We start from the raw sequence: 27,909 nt of genomic DNA on the forward strand, positions 1-27,909 counted from the left end.
AACCCGCGACGAAGCGACATTAAACCAGAGTCCAAAACTGAAACGCTCAATGCAACAAGTGAGTTTGGGGTCAGGCTCACTGGCCAAACTGAAGGGTCAAGCGTGGCCGACATGCCACATACATACACACATACATATGTCATGCTCCTGTGTCGACTTCCGCTGCCACGTCCTGAGCTTGCCATGAGTCACGAATTCAAATCCCAAATCCAATCGAAATGTTGAAAATTGAGACTCAGCAATTAACCAGTCGACCAATCGACCCGTACCGACTTTGCCGTTATTCAACACTTCGATCCAGTTGCGATCACGAGAAAAATAAGGTACATAAGATATACAGTTAGTCAACAAAGTGATGTGACAAAATCAAAAAAAGGTGCACAATTTGTCTTACAAAAAATACTTATTTCTTCTTTTTTTATTAAAAACATGCTAAAAAAAAGTAAATTAATTTGGATCGAATTTTTCAAAATAAAAAAACAAATAAATGAATTTTTATTTTGTCAAAACACTTTCTTGTCTTACTATATGTAGCTTCATTCTCTCTCTCTCACCCTTTGGCCCTATGTTGGACCTTAATCGCAGCGTGCGGCGCATGCGCGACCTCCTTAGGTTGCATGCCCCAAACTTGCACTCCTTTTGCCGAAGTTGTTGCTGTTGCTAATTATGCGCAACAGCAACAACAAACAACAATAACAGTGAGTCCAAGTTTTGCTCAACTTTTTGGCTTTGTCGATTTGACTGCAGCTGCCAAGAAACTTTGCAGTTCTCTTTTGATTTAGTTTTTGCATTCTGTTTCTGTTTTCTGTTTTGTTACCATTTGCTGATTTATTTGTTGCACACTCCACACCCTTTGCCTGCCATGCCCGCTGCCCCTTACCATTAATTCACCCCTCGTTGCACTCGAAATGTATTTGTGCCGCCACTTCAATGACTCTGAATATTCGAATGTATTCGTCGCCACACACACACACACATATATTTCAATAGCAGCTGCTGCCGTCGTGCAATTGCAATTAGTTTTAGATCATGGAAAGGGTTGCTCCACAGATGTCGAAAAAGGTAATGAAAACTTCTATTGATATATAGTTGCAACAATTGATATAATTACATGGAAAATTTCTCAAACGAATAAGAAATCTAAAATTTAATTACAATTTTAAATCATAAACTTCTATTGATAGCTGCAACAATGCAGATCATTAAATGTAAATATCTTAAATGAAAAAACAACCAAATATATCTCAAACTAGCCGTTTTCTTAATTTCACCTTTACCAAATCAACAACGAATTTATTATAAGGAAATTCGATATCAAATTTGATATTACATTTCCTAATATATAAATTTTAATGAAGTAATTGCCGATTGTCTTTAGAGTTTAATAAGGGATGGAAAAATATAATTATTTTCGAAAATTACATCTGCCTTTTATAATCTCGCAGATCATTAAAATTCTGCATATATGAAATTTGTTTTTAAACGGTGTTGCAACTATCCATACTCTGCAGTCTTCCGATTTTAGAAATTTCTTTTTGAAAAACTGCCCTTTTTTTGTTGTTATCCATGTGATTTCACGGATAAAGATTTTCACTCCTTGTTGACGTTCAAATGGCAATGACTTTCAGAGTCAGACAGCCCGACAGCACCATGCCCAAACTTAGAGACCGAGAGGGGCGGGTTGGACAAGGGTAAAGTGTCAACGTGCGTCGTTTGGTCGTTGTCGCGACGGCCAAAACTTCCAATTAGGCACATCCACATCCACAACTAGAATCTGAATCGGAATCGGAATCAGACTCGTTGGGCAAAACGGCGTCATCTAAATTAGCGCCAAAGTGCGCATTTAAATTTTATGACAGGAAAGTAAACAAGCTTAAAGATGCATATGTGTACGTATGTGTAAGTAGAAGACAGACATGTTGCATGTGGCAGTGGCACTGGAAATACTACTTATGAAGCTACCCGTCCGATGCCACCGTGTCAGCATCCCCCTGGAATTTGCCATGAAAAGCGAAAGCAAGTGCCATCAGACGCCGTCTCCCGCAACTCCACCATCAACACCGCCATCCCCACCTCAAACTCTCCCTCCATCTTCTACTTTTAATGTTTTGATTCCTGGTGTCGCTTAATGGGCAACTGCCACTGTCAGTGCCACTGCCACAGTGGCAGGCAGCGGGGCAACATGCGCAGACGCAGCCCGAAGATTTATGGGTAATTGTAAATCTCGTGCGTGTGCAGATGCAGATGTAGATGCGGATGTGCCTCTGGATGTGCATGTGAACTCGAACGAGGGGTACGCAGGGACGACTCTGTTTTTGGAACAGCCAATAGCAAGGGGAGAAGGGAAAAAGAAGGCATCGAAAGTTTATTATTAAGTTTTGATCGAGAAATATACACACATAGTATTATTAAAGATTTTGTTTTGAATATCAAAAGCTGCAGGGGCGTTTCTTCCCATCTCCCATTTCTTCTCCTCCTCCTTCCTGATTGTAACTTCTCACAGAGCCATAAATAATATGGGCGCTCTTAATTAAAATCTTTGTATTAGCTTTGCGTTTGCCCATTTGTGTGAAATATTTCTCTGACACTTTGGTAAATGAATGCGCTTTACTTTTTGATAAATGCCGGGCACATTTTTGATAATTAATATGATTTTTATAGACATGCAGAGCGGGCATGACCTCTAAATATACCGAAACTGGAACACAAACCGAACAAATGAACAGACGAACAATTTGACTTGATTTGATTTGAATTGCGACGGAATACCCCTACCAGACTAATGCTTATAAGATCATATTTACATTGCTGTTTCAAACAATATGCCGCCATGTCGAGATTTCGAGTGCTGTTAATAGACCCAGTAGAATTCCTAGAACTCGGAAACTCCTTCAGCCTGTTCTATGTCAATATTTGGTGGTAGCTTGAGTCAAGCCCACTGTCAATCACAGCGATCCCACAAAAGGGGGCGAGTTTTAATTGAATCTGAAATAATCATGTATGGGCACACATACTTACATGCAAGTCTGGAGGAAGACTGCCTCATCTGGTGTCTCAGCCTGACAGCTCAATGACGTTTCAGCTGGCTTCAAATTAAACTACGACACGGGGCATTTGTAAATGCCGTTTTGTGTAAATCCAAGAAACAGATTTCGAGTTCTTTTTTAGGCTTAATATCAAATCACGAATATCAAATATTATCTTTAAAGTATAACGCCTGATCGGGAAGGCATCTCACTTCGAATGCAAGTGCTTTATTTATCACTTAACAATTTATTCCAGAACTTCCGTAACTTCTTCAAAACAGAGGTCTTCATTGAATCTATATATAAATTTTGCTAATTTAGGAAAGTCAAAGTTTTATGTTTTGAAAATTCACATACTTAACCATTTAAATTTCTCTATGAATTAATCAGAACTCAACCGATTATGATTTTGATTACAATTTGGTTTTACAATTTATTCTGCATTTAAATTTTGTTAATTTAAAAAATTTGATTTTTTTCGGACAATCATCCATTATTTTAGTAATAAATTTATCAAAACCTAACGAATTTATACAGATTCTGCATTTTAATGCTGGTCCTTTTGCAAATTTTACTTTTCATTATTTTTGATTATTTTCTTACTAACCATTTACATAACCATAACATTTCCACAGTACACTTGCTCTAACTGAGATGGCTGTCTAAGTATATTATTTGTTAAGGTGTTGGAGAAATTATCATAAATAATGAAAGTATAATTATGCTGGGGTGTAGAAACACCAATCTCATTTTAATGGTTTTGTTATGACTGTAATTATACACAATCCCTCTGACATATATATAGTTAAATGTGGGAGCCTTCTTTTCTGATACTTTAACGATAGTTATTTCACTTTTTGGCACGGAAATGAAATGCAATCTCCAAAAGTAGTTGAACACCTACAAGTATCTGCCAGATATCTCTTTATATACATATTCATATATATATATATGCACTCTTAGGTACGTATGTGTGAGTGTGTGTATCTGTGACTGCCATGATCAACTTTGACCTCTTTTGCGACTGCCAAGCCTCATTTGATTGCCAGCGTTTATGTTTATGCTTTTGCTTGTCTCTTTTCCGTTTTGTGCATTTTTCAAGTCTGACAAAACCAGTCTTCGCCCCTTCTCTGTCTCTTTCTTCCCCATCTCTCTTTATCTCTCGTTCTTTGTTGCCCTCTCAGTTACCAGTTTTCAAGTTTACCAACTGTTTGCAGTTGCTGGCCAGCTTGAAAGCCCCAACAGCAACAGCAGCAACAACAATGTAAGCAACCCGACCAACTGTTGACTAACTGACTCCGACTGACTGTTTGTTAAGTTGTATACCCTCTCATGGAGTACACTAGCTGTATCACATATCTTGTTTTTCTAGAAAAATATCTTAAAACACTTTTGACAACACCTTCCTTTATTTTAAACTGTCAGTTTCTAAGCAAAATTAAAAGAGCATACTCGCTTCGGTGATATAATGAGAATTTTGCTGTTTATTTTTTTATTTATCTTGCACCTTGTTTATACATAAAAATATTTTCAAGCTTGCAGTTTTTTTTGCGCTGCTTTTGCCTGGTTTTCTTAAGCCTGAACCCTTTGTGCTCGATTATAATTTGATGTGAGCGCTAAAATAAATAACTTGGTTAACTTGGCTACTTCTTGACTGGCGGAAGCCGTCCACATACCTGACACAATCCAAAGGATCTGAAGATCGGTGTTCCTTCGTTGGTATTCGCAGTCACAAACTATAATATGTTACTCCAATGCGATCAGCTTAACTTTCCCATTGCATTGGGGAATTGTTTTGGCGCGTGTTTTCGTGTTGAACAAGTTTTCCATGGTGTTTTTCCTGCACGATCACTGGCCATTTATATGGTGCTACAATGCTATGTGTGCCCATAAGCAGTTTTCCATTTTCCTTTCGCGCTGGCGTGCGTCGATCCATTAGCGCTGGACATGGCCAATTTACACTTAAGGGCCTCCTCTTGACCGGGACAAGTTTCACTGCCGCCAGCGCATTTTGAAGCCGACCCGGCCAAGACTAACGCCAACTCCAATGGCCACCAGACACCACGTACCAAAGCTGTTAAAGCCCCTTTCACGACGCTGATGCTATTTGCAATTGAATAGAAAAATAACCAAGCAAAAAACAAAGAGAGGAGAGACTTGTCAAAGCATTTTATAGTTAAAAGTCATAACATAACCTTAAAATTCGTTAAAGGTGTTGGGACTTTAATTTTTGCAAGATTTATTTAACTTATCCATATTTTTAATCATTTTTGATCGAGTATAAATTTTATAATTTAACTGTATTTTTTATTGTTTAAATCTTATTTTAATTTTGCTGTATTTAATGCATAATTTTTTCATTTTGTTGACTGGATTTAGTCGCCGTTTAATAAATAAATACAATTAGAATAAATATAAATTTTTTGTTTTTATTAAATATGATATCATCCTTTATCTGAAGCATTTTTAGTTTTAACATAACTTAGCTGAAATGCTTGATCTTTATATAAAAGTGTTGACACTTTATTTCTACCAGAATAATTAATGTTTACGGTAGCCCTAAGATATAATCTATATGTGAACTCGTGACATATTTTTTGTTTGTATGATCTTTACTCTATTTCAATATATTTGTCTATTGCTACGTGACTGTATTTACACACAATATATGGTCATAAGTTCCTCCGTTCCTGTCCCTCCCTCAGTACACATCATATTGACACTGAATATCATTTAAGATGTAATTTTTTGCAGCGTACTCGTTTTTTTTTTTCTTATTGTAATTTCTAGTATTGTCGTGGTTGTTCGTTTTACAGTAATTAAGTTTACGAGTTTTTGAATGAATTTAAATTGTTTTGCGCCTCGACAGCAATTATGATGACTGATCGCAGTCTGGCACTACCCATATCTTTCTCTCTCTCTCTTGATAGCTTGGACTTGGCCTGATCTCGAGTTGACTATGTCAAGGGCTTTCTCTCTGAAATTTAATTGCATTACGCAAGATTTGGTCATGCTTAACTGTTCTTTGTCACACAAAAAAGACACAAGAAAACAATTATGCGAGAAGAAAACCATGCGAAACACAGAAAATGGCAGACCAAAGACAATAACAAAGCAAAAAAACACAGTAACAATTTTGTATTAGTTGTATGTGTTGTTTGACTGTGATTTATGCACAATATCACACCCAGAGCTGGTTTAAAAAACAGCAACAACAAGCTGACGCATTCAGTTTGCTGAAAGTCTAAGCACAAATTACATGCATGTACCATATACATATATACAAATAAAGTATGTTTGTGTCGCTGTGTGTAACTTTTCATTTATCAATTTCAAAAGTAACGGCAACAAAGGTGTGATTCAGTGGAACCACAGTTTCGTGTTCGGGATCTCAACTCGATCTTGCGTTTGCATTTGGCATTTGGCAAAGGCATACATACATGTTAGGGTGTTCCTTTATTATTTAGAAAAATTTTATATTTGGTGTAGGATACAATTTCAAGACTCTTAGGGCCGGTAATGTAGGTCCTTCTAGTGTCCACAGGGTCCTAAATATTTCAACGTTTGGTACTTCTACGACAACTTTTCTTCTATTTTCCTACTTTAAAACAATAGAATGCAAATTAAGCTTCAGTACACAAATCTTTTTTGGTTCTTAAGATATCTCAACCAAACTCACAGATTGGGTATTTAGGACTGCCTGTTACAGTCTGACCAAATTTGGTCAAAATCGGATAACCATCTCATTTAGCTGACAAATTTTCGTAGCCTTGTTGGTACATGAAGGACTTACTTTTTTTTAAACTTATGTGTTTTTGGGGCTGAGACAAATTTGACATTTTAAAATTATAAAATTAGGTACACCCCAATATGTACAGATGTATGCATAAATATGCATTTTCTTATATTGAGTTTACAATCATTTGCATGTGTAAATACGTGACAATTCCTATAGAAAACCGGCAAAGTGTAAGGAGGAAAGCATAATGGAGAAACATGAGCATAAATATCGTATGTAAGTGGACCAAGTACTGATAGCAACTTATACATACTTAAATATACACACACACACATATGTACATATACATGTATGCATAAGTGTCCATTGGCAATGTGACATTGAAGCAGCAGCCCTGGAATGGGTTTTGCATGTCGTTTTTCAGCACTCCCTTTGTGAGTTGGAGTGTGTGTGTGTATGTGTGCATTGTGTGGGGAGAGCGATCATAAATAAATGTCATAATGCAATAAAAGAGAAAAGTGACACACTCGGCGACATGGACACGGACACGCGACCCAAGCCAAAATGCACTCACATTTACACACATTTACACACATTCACACACTCGCACTCACACCCACGCACGGAAATACCATGTTGAAAGGAAATCCAGTTTCATTTAAAGATTTTTGCGGCAGCTCCATAACGGAGTTGCGTGTAGAATGCAAAAGAAAAAGATTAAATGTAAACTTACAACGAAACATAAAATATGCATACATCATATGCATGCGTCCACATCTTGAGAATCTATATGTTTAGGTGGGCGGGCTATAAGTTTAACATATCTAGAGTTATATCCAAAGTTGGGCGAATATTCTAAATGTAAATTAAAATTTAACAAAGTGGGGAACAATTGGCACTCGGAAAATACTTTAAAAGTTAAGTTGAACTTTATATAAGTTAATTAGGAAGTTTTTCGACAAAACATTTTTGGTTGGCTTCGTTTTCTGTGGCACCCTTGATATATTGTTTATGTATTTTTATTATATTTTATTTTATTTTTTTTTTATTTTTGTCCATGGCTCTTAAAAAAAGTTTTCATTGAATTTAACTATTTTTAAAATAAAAAAAAATATGTGCTGCTTAGATAAAATAAATAAATAATTAAACACTTTATTGCCTAAGTGTATGTGTTTTTATTACGAACGGGATTGCAATAGAACCGATTTTAAGTCGTACCAATAATACCATAATACAGTCATACCTTTGTATTTAAATAACTGGCGTTGGTGTGACAAGATATTTAAATTCGATCGTATAATAAAACACGCGAAGTGAGAGAACCTTTTTTTTATTTAGTTTGCGCAAAATGTCGAATTTTGTCGCAGAGCCCCTGGAAATATAAATACGTACATACTGCTACTCGGATTAATGCCTTTAAAACTTTAGTCTGACATCAAAGTCAAGTTTTAGACACCCACGCAACGCGAAAGCAACGAGTTGAAGAATTCGTATTATGGTTTTTGCACGCAAAACTTACTGAACTGGAACGATAACCAGAACATGGGACTTTTGACTCGACTTTGGGTGCGATCCATGCGATACGACCTATGAGACATGTGACTTTTCTGACAACATATCGCTTCAAATGGCAAACAGTTTTTCAGTTTCAGTTTTTGTTTTTCCCCTACGCGACAATTTGGCGACATTTTCCTCAGTCAGCGGAGTTAATTCCAAGTAGAGTTTTGACGGGTTGGATTAGACATACTCTTGTGCATATGTATATTTATATTTATACATGTGTTTGTACCTATGTATCACACGCTTTCTTTTTATTTTTTGCCCAGTTCAGACTTTCCGGTCAGTGATTCTTTTTTCTTGTTTTTAGTTGGGTGAAAATTATAGTTTATGATTATAATTAATACAGTTTAATGTGTTGTCGGACCCAAAAAACTTTGCGTACTTTGCCAACTTTCGCTTTTGATTTTTAAGAGCATAAAGAACGAACTTTTTAAGCAGTTTTCTAATTGTATTTCGGCACCTGTGTAGTTAAAATAATATTGTATATTGGCAGAGCTTAAAAGTATTGCACATATTTAATTTTATTACAATAATCATTAAAGTTTCAAAGACCTCAAATATTCTAGCTTAAAAGGTAATAACAACTATTTCATTTGCAATTTCTACAACTTGCAGTATAGTTTTTTGTTGTTGTTAGAAACTTTAAAGAATCGAATGCTTCTAAAGAGTACAGTTCTGTTTTATCTCCTGCTGAGCAAATCATCACTTCTACACCATGTTTATTAAAAGGAAATTTGATATATGTGTCCTTCAAATCCAGTATTTCCCATAGATTTCAAATTTTCATAAAGTCAAGTCTCTGCTTTGACTGCAAAGTTATTAAAACAATATATCGCATTAAATTGGTTGCTTTCTTCGCCGAAAGATGGTCATAAATATCAAGAAGACAGTTCTCGAGTCCCGAGGGTTGTATTTGTATTTGTTTATTTTGGTTTACTAGAGGGCTTAACTGCAGATAAGCGGCGACTTAACAAGACCACGCTCCATTCCGTGGGCAATGGGATAAATAAACTGCCACAAAATCGTGCCAGACAGAGAGTCATCGAGGGTTGTCACAACAAGAGCAGGGCGTGGCCTGGCAACCGGGTTCAGTTTATTCAGCATAAGCATAAGGCTAAGTAATGAAATCAGCGAACTGTACCGAAGACCAGGACTTAATACAGATGGTCTCACCCTCCCCCAACTCCCTGATAAATACAAGTTGAATATCAGCCCTTTCGGTCTTGATGTCCTAAGGCGATGAAGTCCTGAGCGGCAGCTGCCGTGTGCTCCTGGGGTTAATTCCAGTTTCAAGACGCGTGCTGCAGTCACATTACTCAACAGGCTGCGCCGCAGGATGCCCAAAAACGGTGTCCTTATGCCGTGCCAGTAATTTCATTTACTCTTGTTTTCTTTTCCCTTTTTTATTTGTGCGTCTCCAATTTACTCAAAAATTGATGCAATGCAAATAGAAAGTGGAAAGCAACACTGAAGGCAGAAAGATTTCATAATAAACAGCGTATGCTTACATTTTTTGGTCATGTTTATCCAACTCCAGACCAGATTCATCCTGCTTCTCCCGATAACATTTCTAGTCATATGCACTCCATTTGCGCTCTATTTCGTTTACTTTCTGTGACAGCCTGTCTAACAGATTTTGGGAGCACAATTTCCTAGGAGGGTAGCATTACAAATTGCTCGAGTGATTCAATTTCGATAATGTTTCAAACGCTCTATTGCAGTTCCATTCCAGTTGGGAGTAGTCTCAGTGGGTGCTGTGATGTTTGTTCTTCTCTTTTGTGGCATGTGGCATGTGCCATGTCTATAAATTTCCTAATACGACACACAATAAACACTGAAATGGAAACATAAATATATGGCGTATAGTAAATTTCACATTTCAAGTAGTTCTGCTTTGTTTGGAAATATGAAAATTTTATTGCACGTGATTGATGGCTATAAAAAGTGGCAATCAAATTTTTGGACATTTAAAGACCAACACAAAGATCATAAACATAATAAAATGAAAGTGAAGAAAGTAAAAGTAAAACGAATTGGATCATGAATCAACTCATTTTGTTGTCCATACAATAATATGGAAGTATCAAATCAGATTAAAGTTATTACGTTGCAATCGCGAAAATATATTACAACTTTAATTAATTTAAAGTGTTTTTTTGTAGATTCTAAAAAAAGTTCAAGAACGAATCGAACTCAAAGTGAATTGCCATCAAGAAAACTTTTTACACGCGTTTTTCTTAAATTGCCACTAAAATGTTAAAAACTTGGAACCGCCCCCGGTTCAGATGAGACGTTTTTATGTGAGATGTGCGTGATGTCGGTAATTACCACGGCTTCCACATGTTGTGAGTTGTCAGCGACAAATCTCCGATGCTGGCCATAAAGTCAAGAGCATGTCGAAAAGTGATAATCGACAGTGTTGAGAATCTAGCGGCAGATGTTTATTAATATTCCCCTCCCCGGGAGCAGTGCAAGAACAGCAAAAACTGTAAATTTCAGATGAATACCACGTAAAAATGGGAATTGTCACGAATTGCTCCGCACAGGTGACCAAGTGAGTGAGAAGCCATCGAAGCGAGACACAAATACTTAAATGCGTATTTCTATATACAATGTTTGGATGACTTACCTCACTCACTCCTCCCGCCCACTGCTCACGCTCACTCCCCATTCGAGTGTCCAAAGTGTATCTAATAAGTAGCGCACCCATAGATAATAAAAGCGATACAATGCGATCAAAAGTAAACAGTCGAACAAAACATAATTGGCACACAAAAAACATGATTACAACTGGATGAAAGTCGACCGCGATATACCCATTATAAAAAACTAAAATTTCTTACAGATAATATGATTAAAAATATAACAATTTTCTTCAAAATATACTCTTTTTCCATGCAAAAGTTCTAGTTCTATGTATTCATCAGAATGTAAAGAAAAGTTTCCCTTTTCATTCCCTTTTTGAAAAATCTAAATGAATAACAAAAGAAGGGCTGTTTTACCATCATATCTTTAACTATATATTTCCAGTCAATAATTTAGTTCATTTATCCATCTGACAGATCTTTTTTCTGTCACATTTTACTTAAATAAATAAAATAATGCATATTAAATAATGCATATTAACAAGCTACCCTTTGTTTGTTGTAAATACGGGGTACAAATAGCAGCGAACTAAACGGAAGCTAGCCGAAATTGAAGTAACTGACGACAGATACGACAAAATGAACGACAGACAATGACAATTAATGCGTGACACAGTGAAAAAGCTAGACGGAGACAGCCAAATGTGTTCAATAGATAACTTGGGAGCTGAGCAGGGAAGATGGGGAGATGGGGAGAGGGGAAGAGGGCGCAGTGCGGCGACCCAAAGAAGCACCGCAAATTGAACGTTGTTTTCTTGTCTTTGCTGTCACATACGAGTGCAGTGAGTGGGTCTCGACAATAGACCCAACCACAATGTTAAAGTCTCGCAGACAAAACAATCGATGTCCTCCCCGCCCTTACTCTTGCCCTATCCCCAATTGTGCCAAATGAAATGGACTCTTTTGAGATGACGGAATGCGATATCACTATGAATACAGTTATATGTATTGCACATATTAACCAGAAGAAAGATTGGGTACTTTAGTATTAGTTACACTGGGGTTCTGTTCCATCTTTAATTGCCCAGCGCAGATAATGAAGTTTCTTTGAATTGTCATATAAAATTTAACGAATAATTTGATAACTGATTTGATAAATTCAAATGCTTTTCAACAAATATCCAATACATATAACTCTTTAAAACTATTTATACATATTTTTTTACTTAATGCTCATAATTTCGATAAGATTTTTCTATTAAAAATTCCAGCTACTCCCTTGTGTATAATAAACATCTTAACACTATATAATTACACCACAACTGTGGCAGCTTAATAAGTCCATTAATAATTCGTTAAACTCGTATTCCCTAGAGTAATCCATCAAAAGAACTATTACCCATTTTTTTTGTTGATAAAAACAGTTAATTTCTGTTGACAGATGGAATGTTACTATAAATTTAAATAAACCGAAAACTTTTGGAACACTTCCAATGATTTTCCGTTCCCAATTGAAATAATTCTGAGATTTGATCAAACAAAACTTATAATTTCTTCTGCATAATTGAATCAATTGAGTGAGGGGCCTGAAATATGATTATGTTGCCCAAATGTTTTCAATAAAATGTTCAAAAAGTGATAGACTACAGTCATACTCTGTAATTGGTACGAGGATCTTTTTAAAAGCATCTTTATTTTATGTTGAGAGATATTATGTTGAGAGATAATATAAAAGTCAACACTATGTGATTAATTTAAATAAAGTGAGTCGTATATACCCTACAATGGAATTCATTGAAACAAATTTGGGGAAGTTTGTAAATGGAATTGTGGCACAAAGCACTGCACAGATTTTTCTCTTGCCAGCATAAAAAATGAGCAAATGAAAAATACAGAATGCAGTTCATAAATAAGCGAGTATTGGCAACTGAATGGGGAGAGGGGACAGGGGAGGGGAGTGTGGGGACCTCAAGTAGCCCCGAGACGGTAGCGCACAATTGAAAGCTTCCAAATCTGTAGAGATTTCAAGTGTAGTTGCTGTTGCATTTCATGTGGGGGCATGGGGCAAGTTAAGGCTGCGTCTGCGCGGGGCAGAACACTTGTGGCATGGATCGATGTCAATCGACTGCCATTAGGGGCACTTAAGAGAGAGTCGATGCAGCAGGAATTGGTTTTAAATGCCTCACAATAAAAAGTTCATTTTGCATGGTTAAGTTGTGATTCGTTTTGAATTGAGAGTGGCGTCGACGTCGGGTAAGGTTCACGTGAGTCACGACAAGATCGCCCACTCCCACTCCACGCCCATCTTAAGATTTACTGTGCGAGCGGAAGCCACTTGAAGGCATGAGGCAGCCGCTGTGGCAGCCCAAGAATGCCACTTGAGGAGCCAACGACGCCAGCAAAAATTCATATTCGTATTCACAATTGTATTCGTATTCGTTTTCTTCTGTGAGTGCGTCAGATGAGATCGAGGAGAAGGCGAGGAAGCAGACGCCCAACAGAAGCAAATTAGCAGCTGCCACAAGATTCATAATTAAATACAAGCTGCAAGTTGGCAAAAGCATAAACGAGATACAACTAAGTGTTGCTGCTGCAACATCTTGCAACGTTCACACATGCAACTGCAGCCAAGTGTCGCACATCATTTGCAACAAATGTTGCATGTCCATGTCGCTTGTGACGAATTTCAACTTGATTTATGCATTTCCATTGCGCTTTTTATGTGCCACATTTTTCCCCTTGTTCTGTTGCCGCTCGGATTTTATGACCAAATCAAAAACAATTCATTATCAACTTTGTGCAACATTTTTAGTTTCAGCTGCAACAAGTCTGTTTGCCATCAGCAACATCAGAATATGCTGAAATGTAGTGGATGTGGTTATTAAATCTTTAAAAATTGTGAAAATTTGGTAGGCAACTCTGTATTTACTATATATAACTAGTTTGTGGCGAAATTAATTATAATTCAATGCTGCAAATTTAATTAAAAGAAAAATTCAACGTTTAAAAGAAATCTAATCAAAATTATTAATCAGAATTAAAATAATAGGTATAAAAATATGAGCATTTTGTAATTATTATTTTAGTCAAATGGAAGATTTATTTTAAGATACAGATCTCATTTAGTAGAATTTATACAAAGTTTATAAAGTTTTTTTGAATCTGAGTAGCACCCTGGTTATTTTCACTTCTTGGTGTTGCAACATTTAATTGTCAGCGACAATAACCTCGGATTATTGAAAGATGTCAATCAAATCAACTGAAGCATACTCAAAAGCAGCAAACTCTCGACAGGGCCAAGTCACTCCACAATGTGAGCGATATAACATGTGTTCCTATATACACACACTAGTTAAATATATATATATATATATATATATATATATATATATATGTTTTTATGTTGGATACTTGGAACACCAAAAGTGGTGCCCGGCTGCTTGCCACAAATTGATGGATGCGAATAGGAAACGAAAAAGTAATCAATCTGTCGATGGAGACGCTGCGGCCCCGTTTTTGAATATTGTTATCCAACTTGAGACGGAGACTTCACATCAACTACACAAATAAATGATCGTAAGAAGACCCCAACGCGTGCTATTGTTGCTTTCCCATTCCCATTGCCATTCAGTTTCCCATTTCCATTCCCTCTTTGGCCGCAGAATGCATTCAATCACTTCATTTGTTGTTACGTCTTGGGACTCGGCTTCATCTTCATCTTCATCTCCATCTTGATGTTGTTGCCTAACTCAAAAATATTTTATTTACTCTGCACTTATGACCCCCATGCCGGCGCTGCTTGTCGCCGATCGGGTTAAGTGAATCTGATACGGACTCTCTCAGTGTGTATCTGTATCTGCATTTGTTGCTGTTGCTGTTGCTGTTGTTGTTATTATTGCTGCATTTGCATCTCGAAAGCGACAAAGATGCTGAGCTCTTTGTAAGTCTGTTGTCTGTGTTTGCCAGAGGCTACTCAGAATGTCATTGCAACGACAAACACGAGACAACAAATCTCTCCCTCTACCTCTCTCTTTCTTTATACATACATCCATATCCCTTTCTCTCTGTCTCTCTCTCTCGCTCTCTTCTTGACCGTTCTCCCATCGCATCAATACTGCAGCTGCTGTTGCAACTGGCTTTGAATGTGAGTGCAATGATGAATTGTGTCCCTGGCCCCATACATAGCTGCATTTACTCGTTGCATAGTCAGTAGCAAAATCATCAGACGCACAGTGGTTCAGCATCCATTTGCCACTGATTCACATGCCCTCTAAAAAATATCTGAAGAAGTTGAAGAACACAGCTCTGAGGAACTCTAGATATACTCTGTTGTTGCTGATCAAGAATATATTTAGATTGTCAGAGTAATCTTCATTCCATTAAAAATTAAAAATTTAAGAATTTAATATATATATATTTCTAGAGGAACATCAATTTTATATAGGTTTAATTATTAATTTTCGATTAATTCGTGTTTAAACATTTAACTTTATTATTTTGTATTTGAATATTTTATTTTAAAATTTAATTTAAAGTTTTTTGAATAATATAAGAATAATATTTTAATTGATTCATTATTTGCAAAGTGATTTAGTGATTGAAACATGTAACTAATTAAATTATATATTTAGTTTTTTTTTTTGAAGATATCACTATGTTTAATAAAAAAAATCATTTTATTCACTATTGCCAGCTGTGCCCTTACTGGAAATAAATTAATAAATGATAATTTACATTGCCTCACTGTGCGTTGCAGTTTGACACCGATTCAATGGCAACAACAACAACTGCAAATGTGTTTAGCTGCAGTCCTACAGATGCAGATATATCTGTGTATACACACATCCACACACACTGCTTAAGTGTATGAATGTTTTTTCTTTTGTGTTGTGTCTTGTCGCCGATCTTTAATTGCAGAATTGTGTTGTGTGCTGCCGACCCATAGATGAGCATGAATGTGCGTTGTGGCTCTGCCGGAATCGGTATTTTGCCCTCTTCTCTGCCACGTCTTCTCTACTCCTCTCTACTCTTCACGATCATGGTGATTAATTGACGCTGGTGTCGCGCGAGTTGCGCGGGTTTATTAAAAGGATTACAAGATGTGAATGTGCAAGGCGAGTCCATAAATGTGACTGGCAACTGGGCGGGGATGTGGGCACCATCACGAGTACCCGTAATAAGATTAATTACGAGCGCCTCTCTAAAGACGCGACACAGACAAAGTGACAATATTTTGACATGACAATTACAAACTGAAGTTCTCCATTGTTTGTTTCCAATTGTCTCATTAATTAAGAAGCTTTAACATCTTTCTGTGAGTACAAACAATCAGCATAAACTTCAAATACTTTCCATTGAATCCCCCAGAGACATGGCTAGCTGTAATCCTTGCTTGACATTTGCATATTTACATTTTGTATCCTGTTGACACGCGAACTCGGCCTGCAAAAAGGGGACAATTGCCCCAGCGGCAGGATAAGTGTCATCAGGGACAAAAGTAATTGACATTTAATAGAAGGGCAAAAGCGTTACGCCAATTAGCTGAAAGTGTCATTAAGGGTCGCATAACCATATAAATATACATAAATAATAGTTCACATATGTATACAGATACACATGCATATATTCCTGAATCTCTCTCTTTCTGAATAATACTGATGAATGAGACCCTTTTGCGCCTCGCTGCGAAGCATTTCCGCCTGATTTTATATTCCTTGTCAACGCGTGCTACGGGAAAACAGGAAGAGGAGAAGAGGGGGAAGACTGAAAGTGAAATCCACAAATGTTCCGTACAAATCTGCAATTTATTTTACTTCTTATTCTTTTTTTGTATATATTTTTGCCAATGATGATGTCATCCGCAGAGTAACAGAAAATGCGCTGAACATACAATAAATCAGGGGCCGATCTCTCTGCGCTTATGCTCATGCTCAAGTCTGACAGCTGGAGACCCGACTGCGAGTCCGACTGCGACTGCGACTGCAGACAGCGAAGTGGAGCAGCTGCCAGAGATTAGTCAGTTTTAGTGACTGGCGCACTTTAATTCTCTTGGGGCAAGCTGCTCAACTGGTTTACTCGCCTCCAAGGGGAATCGGGAAGTGAGCTGGAAGTGTGCTCAAAGATCAAGGTGAGTTTTGAAATAGATGCTTGAAATTCTAGCATGAATGCCGAGACAAAGAGATACTTTTACATTTTCTTATAATGGTATACAAATATCAAAAGAAACTTTTTCTAATATATTACATAAGTTGCATTATAAAGAAACATGACCAAAACATCTCTTGTAACGGTCTTCAACTTAGAGGTCAGTAACAGAGCCGAACGTTTCTCGAGAAACAAGAATCAACAAATTTTTGCTAAGAAAAAGATGCCACAATGAAACCGCAAAATTTATGAAACACTAAAACTGAAGAAGAGGTCTTAACCCTCATATTCTCTCAGAGCCATTCCCATTCTCAGCTCAGCTCGGTGAAACGAACCGCAGCCACAGAGCGATTCTTTATGTTGAAGATACAAGATCTTGTTTCTCAGCAGAATTGCTGGCATTGCAGTTAAATCCAAAAAGAAACGCATAATTACATATACTATAAACTAAATACACTAAGAACATCTTTTAGCTAAGCTGGCAACAGGAAATGCAACTCAACTCAGCAATTTGATGGAGTTTTCTGTTCCCGTATTCCAGCAATAGATTGTTGGCACTTGAAACCTGTTCTCTATTGATCGCATGCCTGATCATTATAAGCTCATAATGTTTACTTAGTCACACGTTAGCAGCTGATTTGTTTACTTGCAGATCATGCGAACTATGAGCACTTAAGTATTCATATTCATGTTGTACGATTAATGCAGTATCACAATCCCAATCGAAGGCCCAGCAGAAAGCGTGCTGTCAGATATAGACATCTAGACGTGGCCATGCCACATGCATGACTCACAGTCACGCTTGAGAAAGGTAAAACGACGTAAGAGAAAAGGCCCAAAATGACTAAGTGCACATTCATGGCTTTTTAAATGGGCCGCCGAAGAATCCAAATAATAAAATGTTGGCTTAACACTGAGCGTGACTGAATTCCGCTTGTTCTGTTGTTATTTTCGTTGTCTGTTGTCGGGGTTAATTCGCACCAAAACGCTGACATTGTCGAAATTATATATTTGCATAACTTTATGTGTTTCTTCTCAGTTCAGAAATAAACTTCACCTTAAGCTGACACATGTTGTAGATTATCACCACTCACTTGGCATTTATTCGGTTGCGTTTTCGAAGCTTTACAAGTGCCAGTTTTCCTTTTATTACATTATTAGCTAAACAGACGCAAGAGCTTATTAACCATGGTCAGTGATTGGCTCTTGCACACATTTTATATCTGCTATTACTTCTTTTCTGCGGTCCAGGTTTTGGGACGCTCGGACATAAGAGAATAATCGTTCTGCGCAACGTTTAAGCTACCATATTGATGCGTGGGTGAGTTCGGGAAGAATTCCCAGCCCTGTTCAATGGACATCTTCTTGATGACACCGGCCATGCCTAGCATTAGAATTCAAAATCAGTATACATTTATGTCGAGAGTCGAATGTAAGCTCACCTAGGAAGAGACCAGCGACTAAGCCAGCAACATGACTGTGTTTCCACGCACCATAGACGCCACCAGCAGCAAAGCCTCCAATCATATAGTTTATTCTGTAATGCAAATCAAAGAGTTAACAAGAGGAATCGCTAGTTAATCCGGATAACACTTACTTATCATCCTTGCCGCGTATGTTTGTGGCAGCGAGCGTGGTTAGCGTAAATGCTGTGGCCATGCCCATCAACGGGCCCGTGTTGTACGCAAAGCGTCCAATCGTGGGTATGTAGCCTTTAGGCTTGGACAACGTCAATACGTCCACTGTGGACCACGCCAGTCCGGTAACGACAGCATATTTGTTGGTGGCCACAATCTTTCCAAAGGCATCTTCGCCATCGGGATGATCGTAGTATTTGGAGCGTAAGAACGACATGTTTTTCTAAATGAAACGAAAAAATAAATGTTACATCAATATTGAAATAGTACTTGTAAATAATAATTACAAAACATGTATTCAGAATCTCTTCTACCGCTTGATCATTGACCAACTGGATTCACAGTGCCCATATTAAATTGTATAAGTCTTTTGACATTTTGCCATTGCACAATTATTGAGCTTTATTATTGAAAACATGTTTAATTCCTTAATAAACCATTTAATTTACTAACCTGCCGAATTTACGTAATTATTTCCAAACGCAGCACAGCTGTTCTGTTCCACACTGTGGAAGGCTGCCACCCTGTCCAATTGGGGCTGCCACCCTACAGAATTTCCCGATCTGGCAACTTGTTCTAATTGGGGCTGCCACCCTACAGAATTTCCCGATCTGGTAGCTTTGAAAATTTGACTAAATTGAAATTTTTATTATTTTTGAAGCTAGAATTTTGTAAATTTTTGCGGAGTTTTTGTTAGAATTTTCTCAATTATATGATATTTTTTTTTCTTTTTACAATACAATTTTTAACTTTTCTCTCCTTGGGCTGACGAGCTTCAAACCTTCATTAAAATTTATATATATTTTATTTTAAATTTTCTTCAAAATGTTAATTAATTTTAAAGTTATTGCATTTTAAACTTGCATGAAACTAAAATTTAAATTTCAGTACATACCAGAAAAAAATACTGAGTTTAACATGCAATCGGTAGTTAACATTCTGTAAATTAACATTGCGCCAAATTCAAAAGTTTGAAATTGAAACCGTTGCAATTCATAAATTTAAAAGGTTTCCCACTGAACACCAATTTAAGGGAAAGAAATGCAGTTTGTCAAATCAAGTTTTATATTTATTTTCAATTTATACGTATGTATTCATTTTAAACTAAATTCACAAACATTGTGGCACTAACATTAGTTCTTTAATCATAGGTGCAATCGAACGTTTTAATAAAAGTTATGTGGTTAGGATGTAGATTATTTCGAAAAAGTACCATTATAATTATAGACGAGTGGATTTCAAATATGAATTCGTTTAGTTCTTAAATCGATGGTGGTAGACTAGTTTTTTGTTCGCATTTCGACTAAAAATATACACATAAAATCTAGCGATTTAAGTAGAAATATTATGAATATCCATTTAATGAGCTTTTTGGCATACAAATAGGAGTAAAGTTGACCGAATAGGAGCAGTTACAAAGCAAAAACCATATGATTTCGAAAAATAAAATCAATATCAAAACACAATACACAGTACATACATACATATAAACACAAATATATACAAATCAAATGTCAAATAATTAACAGGTTCTTTGTTTGTTTTATCAGTCATAACATTCGCGGTGAACTTGTCATATTTCACTCATATCTTTCAATTGTGTGGTGTCTGTCCTTAAATGAACTTCAAAATAGCAAGTTAGACAAAACAACAATGCGAATGGGTTCGATTTCAGCATTGCCATTATCCAAACATTCATACGAGTATCGCATACATATGAATAAAGCTTGCATTGTGTTTAAGTATGAGACATTTTAGTGTTCGTCGTGTCCAATTATTTCAATATCATCTGCCAAGGGACTTTCGATTTCCTGTTTGTTCTCGCTACCATTTTGTTGATTTGTATCCAAATTAATCAATGATAACGTCATCTTGCTACTGAGTATGACCTATTATGAATAAAGGAACAATTTTAATTTATAATTTAATTTAATTTAATTCAAATTAAAAGAGTTGCTTAAAGTACTCACAGCCGGTTCTTCAGATGATCCATTCAGCTCAGAGTCATAGACCTCTTCACGTTTTGTTTGTGAATCGGTCACCAAAATCTGTGAGTCGTGTGCCAAGGCGCCTTCCAAATAAATGGACTGCGGCTCGGGTAGATTATCTTCCAATTTTCTGGACTGTAAAAAGATAAACATTAAGTTGTAATTCTCATCAGGTTTTTTCTTAAAATTTGACATCGATATCTATAATGTAAGTAAGCAGTAGAGATTTCAAAGTGTTTTGCTGTTTGGAACTTTCTTTGACTGTGGCAGGATCGTGAGTTGGCAACAGGGTGCAACAGAGGCACTTACATGTTCACTTGGGGCGCGATAAACAGGCGTTGGAGGGCGTCCAGTCCACCGTTGGCCGCCCTCGCAACTTGCTGTTACCTCCATGCCAAGAACCTGCACCACACATAAATAATATGATATCATGCGAGTATATACAAAAATTATATCAAATAAATGGAGTACAGATTTTAAAAAAATATGTGCATATATTTTTACCGTTACTTCGCGCTCAGCGCTGATGTCACGACGTTTCTTTTGCTGTTGTTGTTGTTTATTCTCTTTAGCTGCTTTTGCCTTGTCCTGATCCTGATCGATGATTGTATGCCCATTGGAAATGTTTTGGTTTTCTACATTGGTCAAATTCGTATTTTCGTTGTTGTCGTGTTGCTATTCGGGCCAAATATACAAGAAGTTATTGAATGCAAGTACTTGAAGACAAATTAATAACACAAAAACATGAGCATTTCTAAAGGTTTCGCTCCAACAAAAAAAAACATACACAAAAACAAAATATAATTACATATTAAATGTTAAGTACAAACAATAAACAAACAAGATAAATCAAGTTTACTTAATTATTGTTAAGAAAATACAACGATAACATATTAGCTAATTAAGGGGTTTTCAGTTACTTTTGCTGGTTAAGAAACATAACGAAAGAGTTAAGATAACTTTCAACGATTGCTCTGGGGCGGGCCCAAGGACGGCGCTAACCTTATTTAAATCAGTTTCAGTTTCAATATCAGTATCAGTATCAATCCTCGACTTGTGCACGTCTCGAACGTTCAATTGCTCATCGGCAGCGTCTATAAGACCTTGAATCGCCGTTACAACTAATCGAATTGTGCAACATTACAGAGAGAAATACATACATATATTAAGAGGAAGAGAGAGAAAGGGAGAGACATACATATTGAACGATGTAACGACCGATTTAATAATTGACTTTGATATAATCCTATTCGATGTACATATGAATTGTGAATTGTGATTTGGCATGATATAAAAATCGAAAAGGTTTGAATATAGTACATACTTATGTATATAGCAAATATGTATGTGTCTTTGATAGATATCAATTCTCATTTGATTTGGTTTCTAAAATATGTCCCCATCATAAGTTTTTGTTTAGTTAGAGAGCTACAGATACAATTACGTATAGTTATACATAGTACATAGCAGTTCTGAGTAGTTGGATATAGTTAGTAGGACTACAGTTTCGCATGCCGATCGAAGATAGAGCAAAGTTAGAAAGAAAGACGCCAAATACGAGTAAGTTGTTTAGTAAGAGTGCAACAAGGAGAGACAGAAACAAAGAGAGATAGAGAGACAACATTTGAAGCATGACAAGGAGAGTAAGAGAAATTGTTTGATACCAGAAGAGAAGACAGGCTTCAAGAACGATCTTCTAAAGCTGCGCTCTCACATGCAACGAAGAAGCGACGAATTAATGCAAATGCTGAATCATTTGCACAGAGCTGAAGGATGAATCTTTGGGAAATGTCAAACTGGCAAACCATTCAGGGAGTAGGTTACATGTACAGATTGATTCAGGTATAGGATGGATAAAACTCAGGTATTTACTAGAAATCAAAAGTAGAAACGAAATTCATGTCTTGTACTTAGTTTTGGTCTTTTTCTGTGATATTTGAATATGTAGTGGTAAATGGTTGCATTAGAAATTTGGCTGCCGCTTGAGAAACTTCATAGCAATCATCTTGAAAATGAGAATACAATAAAAATACATAAATAAATGAAGTTACGCGCATGAACACAGTACTTGTTCAACTAAAGATACTAATTAAATTGTATTGAAAATAGTGCGAATTTCTAGAGTGATTCATGGAATAAATGTGAATGCGATACTAATCGTATTTCCATGATCTGGAGAGGTGTTGCTAGCTACGATTGGTGATGCTAACCTTTGCCTCATACTGATCGGTGTTCATTTCGGCAATTAACTTTGCCATCTCTCGCTCCGTGTCCTCGAGTTTCTTGCGTAACTTTTCAATTTCCATTAACTGCTCCGTTTCCTTATTGAAGAGCGTCTTCTCCACCTCGGCGAGTGTCTTGGGGGTGGTTGCCTGCTGGGCGTGGCACTGCTGTTGGTGAGCCTTCAGCGTGCTGGATAGATTCGTGGCCAATTCTGCCGCCGACAAGGTCGCATTGTAGAGCTCCTTATCGTTGCGCCTGGCATTCGATGTGCTCGTCGTGCTCCCTAAAAAGTTTGCGTAGGATTTGCTTTAACTAACAGTTAGGTTGAGGCAACAACAACAACAACAACAATAATAATAACAACAACTACTGCTATTTAATATATATACGTAAAAAGGCTTATTTACAGCTTAAACAAAACAATAATGAAAACGACGTGAGTGAATAATACTCATTTGTCATGTTGTAAATGCATTTATTGGTTGTGGATCGTGAATTAGTAGACACTTATATACAAACATACAAGTACAACATTTAGGGATATATACTATACATGTGAGTATCAATTAAAGGTAATTTGTGCGATTGGACACACATCGAGGCTACACCAAATGAGGAGGACATATTTTAAAACTCAACAGAGCCAAGAGCGATTCTCACTAAGCTCTTATATCCATACAAATAATATCATTCATATCAGATGATCTTAATACTTAATCAATTAAATCAATAATCAAAAATGATCAAATCTATTATCTGGCTTACTTGTCTGATGCTCGCGCCAACCTTTATTTCGCAAAAATGGCAACGCAGAAAGTACAAATACAAATAAACGGATTGGTTAGCTTTCAAAATGAGTTAAGTACGTGTGGGTATGTGTGTGTGAGTGTGGATTTGTTTGTGTATGTTGTACGAGTATTGGATTTAAGGGTGCAGAGTGTATAACTACAAGATATCGATACATAACTCGAAATCTCTCTTCAAAAATAGTATTTGAAATTGAGCTAACCTACAAATATATTGGCATTAACTTACCCAATTTCGTACCGCCCAAGTCTTCGACCTGACTGTGGTTCTGCTGTCCAAACACCTCTTGACGAAAGCTTGGATCTGTTGGGGCGGGTCCATAGGGAGCATTTGGTACTTGCTTCTTAAAAACAATCTGTAATATTAAATACAAGTCTTAATAATAGCATATATCAATTAAATAATACTATTGCTGAACCTTCATAATCGTATATCCAAAAAATACCACAATGCCAATGGTATAGAGGGGCATCAGGAATCCCATGCTACTGCCTCCACGTTGCTGAGGTTGATGCAAGGCGCCTGCTCCCATTGGAGGTCGCATGCCAGGTATAGGTCCAGGCTGTACATTAAGTATCCAAAAGAAATCTCATTATTTTTATCTACTTTGTCAGAGAAATTCGCCAAAGCGAAGTTCTAGAATCTAGAATATTGGAAATCAGTTTCGGTCTATATATTTGCATACATTTATTGAGATCGACACGCAGTTTTGTCTTATACTGTTTATAATTGTCTACTACAACAAATGGAGGCGCGGGCAGGTGCCGCATAAGATTTGGCACAAGTTCAATATGAACAATATTTCTTTTTTTTTTTTTTTGTTGCTCTCATCCCACTCTTCCTTTACAGTTTCTTCTGTATATTTTCATTGGGCTGTCTTTTTGCCTTCAATTTGCGTGCAGTGTCATAAAAACAAAACCCAAATCCAAATAAAATAAACTCATCTATTTATAGTATTTTGCTGATGTCTCATCCCCATACCTCCCTATATCCCCCTGCCCCGATGTCAAATGCCTCATGCAAATTAGCAGCCTAAATCTTTGACGACGTCGATAGAAAATGAGGTGCAAATCGAACTCATAACTCACCCGTCCGTCAACAATACGAGGCGGTGGATTGCTCGGCGAAGTCTTGCGCTCTACAATCGGAACAGTAGGCGTGGCAGGTATGGCACGTCCTCGCTCACGCATCGCCTGGTAAATGGACTCCGGATGCAGATGAGCAGGTCGCTCCTGCCGTAAACCTGTTTGGAATAATAACCAAATAATTAGCATATGAATGAGTCTAACCTATTGAAAAGTCAGCTAAGAATATTATGCACTAAATAAAAAGAACTCAAAAATGTTAGTAATATTATACTCGTATATACAACAAACAATTTATTATACTGATTATAGAAATATTTTTAGTATTTTTTTGAACAGTTATATTTTTAAAGGCAATGCCGTTAGTCAAACTGAACAAAAGCAGAGAAAAGAGAGAAAAAGAGTTTCGTTTGGGCTTACAATACATAATAGGGTTTCGATAAGCCGTTAGGAAAGTTAAATTTTTAAAACCAAAACAAATAGTCGAACTGAATGAAAACAAATAGAGAGATAGAGAGAGAGAAAAAGAGGTTTTCTTCTGGGTTTACACTACATAATAGATTTTTAAAAAGCCGTTGGTTTAGTTAAATTTGTAAAGACAAAGCCGTTAGTTGAACTGAACGAAAGCAATTAGAGGGAGAGAGAGAAACAGAGTTTCTTCGGGGCTTACAATACATAATAGAACTTAGTTAAATTTTTAAAAACTATTCCGTTAGTAGAACTGAACGAAAGCAGAGAGAAAACTAGAGTTTCATCTGGGTTGCACAGTGGCGCCACCTACTTATTTCGCCTGTGTACAAATTAACTTGTTTGCGATACAAATGCGGACCAAAAGGCTCAAGGGCCGGTTTTGTGGCATTCATGAACTCCTCCCTGTCAAGTACGACATCACAACAACCTGTCCCGAGCAAGACAACATCAACACGCACACAACACGTTTACAATATTTAATAAATAAATAAAATAATAAATTTAAAAAATTAGATAATAATGTTAATTAAATGAAGCTACGATCAATTCTTACCGCCTGGTCCTGCGCGCTGTTGGGGATCCTTATAGTTTGGTTTGGGTGGCGTACCGCCAAACATCATGGGATGAAATACCTTTGGCCATAATATAGCGATGCATCCGACCACAGTTACAATCGCAATTATACCCATTTTTCTGGGTGACATGCTCTCCTCCGTTCCCGTGCGAGACTTCGACTTCGATCCTGCCCCAGTCGACGATTTTGTCGGCATTTTGTCGTTGTCGCAGGCGTTACTTATAAAGCTCAATACCTAAGGCAACTCTCCGTTTATAAATTATGTATGTTTGTTAATGTTTCCTTGGTGGTAATCCTGATGATACTGTGTGAGTTTCTTGATTAATTGAGGTTAACTGTGGCGTTGGTTCATTTTTGTGACGTTTATTTCTTATTGTTTTTGCATTATCTGAAAATACACACACATAGAATGATGTACATAAATATTATGTACGTATTCACTTATACATATCTATATAAGTATGTTTGTCTTATCTGGAACTATCCAGTTCGGTACACATCACTGCACATGATCACAATTACAGCACAAAGTAGTCACTGTATTGTGAATTTTGATGTTGTTTTAATAGAAAATTTTATTACATAAATAGCAGTCCCGATTATTTTATTTTTAGCGCTCACACTTTTCAGTCTTTTTGCCTATCTAATAATTCTTTTTTGCCGTGAACCATAAATATAATGCATTCAAGCTTCAGCACAATTCTCACAATTTACGATCACATAAGTAAACAAATACATAAAATCAAATCGATAAAAATTAACAAACAAATACAAAAAAAAAATAATGGCAATAAATTTAATATATTGGTTTCTTGGATATCTTTAAGATCTTTCAGCACTAAGAGCGACGACTGCTTACGCAAAGATCCAATGTTGTTTCCGAACTGGCCAAGCAAAATTTTGAAACTATTAGCAAATTTTTAAAAACAGCACCACAACGACAAAGACCAAGTCTTCGGTTGTGGCGAGGGGAACGGAGACGGGGATGAGGCGCTGCTCGTTGCTCACACTGCGGGTACTCATAAGGCCCAGTCGGTCATAATTTGAGCATTAGTCTGTTATTTTTGCCGCATTTGCCGCCAGTTGGCTGAAACTAAAATATAATGAATACGACAAAATAATTTGCAACATATCCCCTTCCCTCCACTCGCCTCCCCACCCCACCCGTCTAAGCAGACACGGAAAAGCGCACGCGCTGATCATCCTCATGCTGGGTGCTCCGTAATTTTCATACGTTCATATATACGAAGTACACTTGTTATTGTTTTGTTTTCATCTTTACCATTATTTTCACGACCCGCTCTCTGAATTGTGTAAACACATTCATATGTATAAATATCAAATAATGTTTTTGTCGGGACCAAGAGGCTAGCGCTTTTCACGCAATTTTCATTTCACTTTCGAACGCACTCACCGGTGAAAGTGTGCAATTTTTTTTCTATTTACTCGTCTGCAATTGTTTTACTTTTTGCTAAATACTCGTACCCAGTAAATCGCATGGCATAGCAAACATATTCATAAATACTTTCTGTCTCTGTTAATTTATTGGTGTGGTCAAGAGATGGCGCTCGCTGTCCTATGTGTGTCCAGCACCCGCTGGCTGCAGTTATTTTTAGAGGCACTGGCATTGTAACAAGTCAATGTCGCACAGATCACAAATGTTTTCATAATTTATTTATAAGTATACAAATGTGTAACGCTCGAGTTAATACGGTTTTCTGTTGGCGATCATGCTTTATATATTTGTTGCATTATACACTCACTCAACTTAATTAATTGCTATCAATATTTACCTTTGGTAAGATTAAATATTTCGTAAATACTTAATTACTAAATTCAAACTGAAAGTTTGTCGTTATCAAGTGTAGTCGAAAAATCAATAGACTTCAAACAAAACATATTGTCCTACCACCACAAGTTATCGTCAATCGAATCAAAAGCTCATCAGTGTTGCAAAACTATATTCAACACAAATCAAAATTTATAGTTTTCGCAGGTATCGCAGCCCTACCATATGGCATCTCCCAGTACTGTTGCCAACTTAGCTATTTTATAGCTAGTTCTGGCTAT

At 36.8% G+C, this 27,909-nt stretch overlaps 2 protein-coding genes across 18 annotated transcripts; both read right to left on the reverse strand.

The window, feature by feature from the left end:
• Positions 1-18,125: 18,125 nt before the first annotated feature.
• LOC117784601 lies at positions 18,126-19,220 on the reverse strand. Its single transcript, XM_034622389.1, has 4 exons — positions 19,145-19,220; positions 18,652-18,913; positions 18,497-18,591; positions 18,126-18,438 (listed from the first exon to the last, which is right to left on the reverse strand). The coding sequence occupies exons 2-4, from the start codon at positions 18,906-18,908 to the stop codon at positions 18,284-18,286; spliced, it is 507 nt and encodes a 168-aa protein (XP_034478280.1). The 5' UTR covers positions 18,909-18,913; positions 19,145-19,220; the 3' UTR covers positions 18,126-18,283.
• Positions 19,221-19,738: 518 nt separating this feature from the next.
• LOC117783619 (resistance to inhibitors of cholinesterase protein 3) lies at positions 19,739-27,766 on the reverse strand. Of its 17 annotated transcripts, none has more exons than XM_034621085.1 (12): positions 27,633-27,766; positions 25,819-26,227; positions 25,576-25,692; positions 24,798-24,952; positions 24,128-24,271; positions 23,938-24,064; positions 23,668-23,688; positions 22,890-23,185; positions 21,184-21,354; positions 20,989-21,081; positions 20,662-20,814; positions 19,739-20,580 (listed from the first exon to the last, which is right to left on the reverse strand). In XM_034621085.1, the coding sequence occupies exons 2-12, from the start codon at positions 26,033-26,035 to the stop codon at positions 20,446-20,448; spliced, it is 1,629 nt and encodes a 542-aa protein (XP_034476976.1). In that variant the 5' UTR covers positions 26,036-26,227; positions 27,633-27,766; the 3' UTR covers positions 19,739-20,445. The 17 variants fall into 17 exon arrangements, with proteins under 17 accessions (XP_034476976.1, XP_034476975.1, XP_034476980.1 ...); XM_034621084.1 differs by lacking the exon at positions 27,633-27,766 and adding an exon at positions 26,699-26,824; XM_034621089.1 differs by lacking the exons at positions 25,576-25,692; positions 27,633-27,766 and adding an exon at positions 26,699-26,824.
• Between the last annotated feature and the right edge of the window lie 143 nt (positions 27,767-27,909).

This window comes from Drosophila innubila (genome assembly GCF_004354385.1).
Source record: "Drosophila innubila isolate TH190305 chromosome 2R unlocalized genomic scaffold, UK_Dinn_1.0 1_C_2R, whole genome shotgun sequence".
NCBI lineage: Eukaryota > Metazoa > Arthropoda > Insecta > Diptera > Drosophilidae > Drosophila > Drosophila innubila.